The sequence below is a fragment of the Narcine bancroftii genome, chromosome 3 (genome assembly GCF_036971445.1).
Source record: "Narcine bancroftii isolate sNarBan1 chromosome 3, sNarBan1.hap1, whole genome shotgun sequence".
NCBI classification, from domain to species: Eukaryota; Metazoa; Chordata; class Chondrichthyes; order Torpediniformes; family Narcinidae; genus Narcine; species Narcine bancroftii.
Genome location: NC_091471.1, coordinates 229,568,061 through 229,575,264, shown reverse-complemented (window position 1 = coordinate 229,575,264; position 7,204 = coordinate 229,568,061). Strand labels below are relative to the sequence as shown.

Below are 7,204 nucleotides of genomic sequence, written 5' to 3'. Positions count from 1 at the left end.
AGATTAACTGCCCAGATGACCTCACCCGGATCAGACTTATCCTGTTTTTCTTCTTGCAATCGATATGGTATGTGTGAATTTTATCTATGTGGAATTAGGCTGCATGGTCTCTTTCATTGCCCGATCCACGGTTCAAATCCCATCTATTCTCGGCACTCCAACTGTTTCAAACAGCCAACTAATGTTACGTTTGGATTTGAAAAACAGTTGTTTGCTTCGGGTGACGTTCTGTTTAAGTTTAATTGCAGCTAAGCGGATATTTCAGTGCATTGAGAAATTGATCCCTGAACTTGGACTGAGTAACCACATAAATAAACGTGTTTGTGCAGCACCCTAAACTCACAAACATGTATCCGGACTGTGATAATATGTATTCGGAGTCATTTTGAAGAGTGAGGTCCCCTCCGTCAATGGTGTAATAAAGAAAATGGACAAGATGTACCAACCACATCAGGATAAAGTTGCCAGAGATGGTGAAGAGCAAGATGGCAGACCTTCTCCTTTTCTCCATCTCCGGGTCAATGTGGTTCTCTCTTTTGCTCTGACCCCTCAGCCCTTTACGAACACGACTAGCCACTAAAATGTGCTTGACTGTAAGTGCGTTAAGCAGCAGAATTAACACAAATGGGAATAATGGCGATATAATGGTATTCAGGGAATTAAATGCCACCCATGATGGATCCGTGAAGCAGCTCGGTTTCTGTAAACAGAACCAGCCTACATTTCCGATCACTTTCGCGGGTTCAAATGTGAAGTAGAAAGGAACTTTCTGTAAACAGAGCAGAATACCTGCTGTTGTCAAAACCACTCCTGCTGTTTTGACGGTGCAGTATTTTGCTTTTAGCTTCGGGCAGCCGATGGCCACAAATCGATCAAAGGTGAAGGTGACGGTGAACCAGACGGAACATCCCGTGGCGGCACGAGCCAAGACAACAATAACGCTGCAAACAGGAGTGACATGCAGGAAAGTCTGAGGGAAATATAAATAACTGATACGCCCCAGTACGACATTGAAGATGATGGTCAGAGGATCCGCTACTGCCATGGCGACCAGGTATAGAGTGGTGCAAGTGGAGAGGCCGCACTTTCCCCGGGACAAGATCACAAGCGCCATCACATTAACTAGAAAATAAAAGCAATTAATAATGTCATGTCTGCTTTTCTTTACCATTGGAATCAAGCTACACAGATTCCCCTTTAACGATTTCACTCTATTAAGATGTAAGGAGCGGCACAGTGGTGTGGTAGTTAGTACAACACTATTAAAACGCCAGCTGCCCACGTTTGAATCTGTTCTGTGTACAAGGAGTTAGTACTATCTCCCCTTTTCTGCGTGGGTTTCCTCCAGGTGCTCTGGTTTCTGCCCACTTTTCAAAACGGGTTATTTATAGGTTAATTCGATTATTTGGGCAGCGCGTGCTCGTGGGTCTGAATTTCAATTTAAGTTTATATTAATCTCTGTTCAGGTGGCCGTAATATTATTACCTGCACCGCCAGTGTCCGGAGATTGACGGAGAAATGGAGTTTCGATTTAAAATTGCGACGTATCGCATCCTACACAGCACGAGGGAATTCCACTAAGGCGTTCCAGGCACCCACTACCCACTGTATAAAACACAAACTGGGTGTCTTCCTCAGGTTTCCTCCCTTCACTTTATTACAGGTGACTGACATTTGCTCTAAAAGTGCTGGCAGTCTTCCATCTGTGGACCTTAAATCACCTCAAATCCTTCTGTCTGTGCAGAAAAGTCTCAGCTCTGCTAACGTGGCTCTGAAGACATTGTTTACAATCCTGGCAACATTCTGGTAAATCTCCTCTCCAACCTCTCCATGTCTTCCACATAATTTTTATATAATGAGTTGAACAGAAGTGAACAATATATTCCAAATATGGTCTAACCAGAGATTTTTTAGAGTTGCAACATGACCGTTGAACTCCTGAACTCAAGCCCCGGACCTATGAAGCTCTGCATCTGTCTTGAGTAAACTTATACCTCTCATTTTGTTCGTTTTAGATTGGTCACAGTGTTTGAGCTACCAAAAGAAAATAGACACACACACCGAGAGCAGTTCAGTTTATACGAATGTTTATTACAAATTCAAAAGCTGATTTCAAACTAAAATATGCAAGCCCTTCCCAACTATACTTATCAATGCCTGGAATGGTCCTAACTGCCGAAGCGAGGCAATGACCGCACACGTAGTAGGTTGTCAGGGCGCCGGTAGCAGCTTCTCCACCTCACCCGTCTGGGATGTTGGCTGGACTCTAGAAGTTCTTCTTCTTGCTGAGAGATGTTGCCACCTCTATGAGAGTCTCAAACTTCAGCAGCGGGATCATGGTTCATATTACCCAAAAACTGCTTACCCAAGCACCTATTCTCACCACAGCAAGAAAGATAAGCGAGTAAGCTAGCATGCTAGGCTTCTATCGAATAACATAATTTTCAGCTTATCACTTTGGATACAATGGTTTATTTTGCATCAAGGCTAGGCCTCTGACAGTCTGTGACCAAAAAAGCAGGAAAATTAAATGTTCTTGGGTAACAGATGTCCTTTCTTCAGATAACTGGATCTCTGTTCCCTCGGTGGAATTTAGCTTATGTCTGCTGATTCTAAAAAAAAAACAAGCTGGTTCTCAGCCTTGCAGAAGCAAAGGCTGCAAAAGTAAAAGACACGGTTCAAATCTTCCATTACAGCATCCCATAGGGCTGCATAATTATCCAATCAACCATTCTGAAAACCTTGTGAGATGTATGTATTTGGATTGCCGACACCCCTTTGTTCTTCTACATTGTTTAGTATCCGACCATTTATCCTTTGTTCAGCTTTCAGGTTTAATCTTTCAAAAACACATCACCTCACACTTATCCAGATTGCTTAACAGATTTTAATTGATATTTCGACAGCCTTATTTTAGGCCTTGCGTCTTCTAAATTCCCACAAACTGAAAAGGACCCAGAGGTAGTAGTAGCATTAGATGCAGGGGAAAAAAAAGGTTGGAATGGGACTTTTTATTTGAAACACAATGCTTTTGGGATTAAAAATAATTTTATAAATTGGATAAAGGCATTATATGATCACCCAAATGAAACATGATTACAAATAAACAAATGTCAAAACCCTTTTTGTTGGAATGTTCTTCTATACAAGGTTGCCCATTATCACCTTTTTAAATTTGCATTAGCAATCAAGCAATTAGCAGAAATGGGTAGCACTGATAAAGAAATTAAAGGTTTTGAAGTAACTAATGAAAATTATAAAAAATAGTTTATTTGCAGATGATGTTATAGTATATTTAAGGAGAACAGAATTAACATTAAATAAGTTGAAAGAGAGATTGAAATAATATGGACTATTATTGGGCTATTATATGGACTATTATTAATAGCGCCTTTGGAAGACTACACAAAAGAGTCTGGAAAAACAACCAACTGAAAAACCTCACAAAGATCAGCGTATACAGAGCCATTGTCATACCCACACTCCTGTTCAGCTCCGAATCATGGGTCCTTTACCGGCATCACCTACGGTTCCTAGAATGCTTCCGCCAGCGTTGTCTCCACTCCATTCTCTACATTGATTGGAGCGACTTCATCTCCAACCTCGAAGTACTCGAGATGGCAGAGGCCGACAGCATCGAATCCATGCTGCTGAATATCCAACTGCACTGGGTAGGTCACGTCTCCAGAATAGAGGACCATCGCCTTCCCAAGGTCGTGTTATATGGTGAGCTCTCCACTGGCCACTGAGACAGAGGTGCACCAAAGAAGAGGTACAAGGACTGCCTAAAGAAAGCTCTTGGTGCCTGCCACATTGACCACCACCAGTGGGCTGATATCGCCTCAAACCGTGCATCTTGGCGCCTCACAGTTCGGCAGGCAGCAACCTCCTTTGAAGAAGACTGCAGAGCCCACCTCACTGTCAAAAGACAAAGGAGGAAAAACCTAACACCCAACCCCAACCAACCAATTTTCCCTTGCAACCGTGTCTGCCTGTCCCGCATCGGACTTGTCAGCCACAAACGAGCCTGCCGCTGACGTGGACTTTACCCCTCCATAAATCTTCGTCCATGAAGTCAAGCCAAAGAAGAAGAAAGAATGTCCATGTTGACAAAGATGAGGTGATGCCTATGGTGGATATGGATTATTCACAGTATAAAAGATTGACAAAATTTAAATGGTAAAATGATGCAATAAAATATTATGGGAAATAATTAATAGAAATGTAGATAATTTGTTTAAGTTAAATTATTTGCCATTATTAAAAAAAGTTGGAAGAGCATTTGAGAAGATGGAAAGAATTACTGTCATAGAATATATATATTTGGGTGATGATTGGTAAAAATAGAGTAGGTTACAGACATAAACATTTTAAAACAGATCTTATTTGAAATACTGAAGAATTCATATTCAGTAATCTTACAGAAAATATGGAGAATGCTATCCACACTTCAGAACTAGCTGCTAATTGAAAAGATGTCATCAAATGAATCGACTGGAGCCAGGTCGTCTATGTTGAGCATTTTTACAAGGCTTCTGACCTTTCTGCAAAGGACTCACTCAAAGGTAAATGAGAAGTTTTGTTTACCTAAGAAAACAGATGGGAGCAAAAGACTAACTCCTATTGTTTGCTTGGAAAATGGAGAGGGTGAGAGAGAGAGAGAGAGATTTTTGCTGTTTCCAGTAATTGCATCCAATCTATGTGACTACAGTTCCATTGTTACATAGTTAACCGAAGAACATCATCCCACAATGTAATGGTTAAAATTTGTAATTGAAAGCGAGTTGAATATAATGCCGCCCCATGGTCCAAACTTTTCTTCATTGTTGTTTATCACAAATAGGCAAAGCATGTGTGTATATTTACTGTATATCGCAGTCCATTGTATTGCACAAAATATGTAGAAATTAAAATAGTGTCAACCTGCTCAGCGTTGGGAGACAATAGTCGCACAACAACTAACACCACTTTTTAAAAAAATCTATGAGTTATGAATTATTTGTATGGTTCTCAAGATTTCCATGCAGGTTGGTAGGATAATTAAGAAGGCCTACAGGAAAATTACTTTAATTAGTAAGCGGATTGATTTCAAGAGTCGAACGGTCATGTTGCAGCTATACAAATATCTGTTGAGACCACAGGAGAATATTGTGTTCATTTCTGGGCATCTCTTTATTGGATGTGTGCGGTAGCAATGGAAAGGGTGCAGAGGAGATTCATCAGGATGTTGCCTTGAGTAGAAATTAAATCTGATGAGGCAAGTTTAGCAGAACTATAGCTTTTCCCTGTCGAGTGTAGGCGGATATGAGGTGCCTTAATAGAAATCTACAAAATTCAGAGAGTAATAAATGAGGTTGCAGCCTGGGTCTTATTCCAGGAACCAGAGGACATCTGAACAAAATGAAAGGGAGGAAAGTTTAGCGGAGAAATCAGGGCTCAATACTTTTAACAGTGAGTTGTGAGTTCCTGGAATGCTGGATGGAGAAACATGAGGGGAATTTAAGATACTTTTAAAGCTGGGTATGGATGAAAGAAAAACAGGGGGTTACGAGTTAGGAAGGGTTTAATATTTTTGGTAGGGCTATATAGGTCGCACAACATCGAGGGCTGAAATAACAGAATATAGAATATTATAACATCCTCTTGACCTCATTACCCTGTATTTTCATTTCATCATAAGCCTAGGATTCTCTTAAATTCTCCGATTGTTCCCGCCTCCACCATCACTCCGGGCAACAAATTACAGACACCCACAACTCTATGAGTATAATATTTGACATCCGATGTCTCCCCATACCTTTCTCCCATCACTTTGTACAGATGTCGTCTGATGTTGGCTGCTCCTGCCTTGGAGAAAAGGTGCTGACATTTTACCTTATCTCCGCCTCCTAAAATATTGTAGACCCCTATTAAGTCAGATCGCGTCTTTTACTAAACAGGACTGACGACCCACCGAGAACAACATAAGTGTTTGAAATCAAATTACCGCCTTAAAGTCAGCCGCTGTGACAGAATCTAAATAAGGAATTTTAAGGAAGCTGAACCGCAATGTTTGCAATGGAAGGTTAGCGTAATCAGTCCTTAATCTTTGATCCAAGGACACGGTTCAGGACCGATGTAATAACTGGTTCTCTTGCCCTCAGTGCTGGAGGACCAGCTGAATGTTTTGAGAAATTTGTGTTCTAAATTAATGAGTTGAACTTCCAGTCGCAATTAAATGCTTGTTCCTCATGCTTTAAATGAACATTATAAATAATTCTAACTATATTGGTTGTAGGTTCTTTTGCGGAGACCACATTTGCTGTCCTTCCCCACGTCTCCAAATTAATAAGCCCCACGGCAATAAGTATCCACTTTTAAATTCACACCTCCACACGCCACCCCCACCGAGTTTCAAGTCCACTGAGTGAATTGAGTGAAGACAAAATTTTGCTAAACAACACTCCTTTAATCCGTAACTTGAATCTTCTTAATCCCTGTGTTTCATAAAATGTAATAAGGAAAAAAATCCCCAAACGCACTTGTATTTACCGGAGTTACACTTACCCTCACGGGATTGCTGTAAAGCCTCTCGCAATATGTGGAATATTTATTTTGTTCATATTCAATGGGATATTCATAAATAATGTCAATGTGGTTTAATGTGACATAAATACATAAAAATGTACAGTTGCTTAGAAACTCCGTAGATCCACTACCACCAGACCAAAGCATTCCGACTGATTGTAATTTCACCAGGCAGCAACATAGCCACGATGAACTAATATGTGCATGACATGAATTTGCAAGACGATGTCTTCTCACTTTTTGATTGCAACATCTCCTACGACTAAACGAATTCAATGTTTCACATGAAGAATGGAAAATATTACATCGACATTGTTCTTACCAGGTATCCCAATAATAGCGATTAAGATGTAATATACTTTTCTGACGATCAAAAATGTGTCAAGCATGGTTTATGAGAATGAATCTGTCTTCGAGATCCCGACGATTTCTCTGAAGCAAACTCTGAAGAAAAGCTTCGTGATTTCCGTTTCCTTACAGTCTGCTGTTTTATAATCGCCAAATCGTATTAAAGTAGTCGTTAAAAACTGTAAAAATAACAATGGCTTCATTCAAGTTAAATCCCAGCTCTCATATACTGTGTGTCATTTTGCGTCATACATGGAAAGTCTCAGAAGTGAAACATTTGCGATCCCAA

At 40.4% G+C, this 7,204-nt stretch overlaps 1 protein-coding gene across 1 annotated transcript; it reads right to left on the bottom strand.

Annotated features, from left to right (window-relative positions):
* Positions 1-238: 238 nt before the first annotated feature.
* Positions 239-6,956, bottom strand: LOC138756758 (probable G-protein coupled receptor 139). The gene is made up of 2 exons (XM_069923142.1): positions 6,890-6,956; positions 239-1,122 (listed from the first exon to the last, which is right to left on the bottom strand). Exons 1-2 carry the CDS (start codon positions 6,954-6,956, stop codon positions 239-241), a joined length of 951 nt encoding a protein of 316 aa, XP_069779243.1.
* Positions 6,957-7,204: the final 248 nt, after the last annotated feature.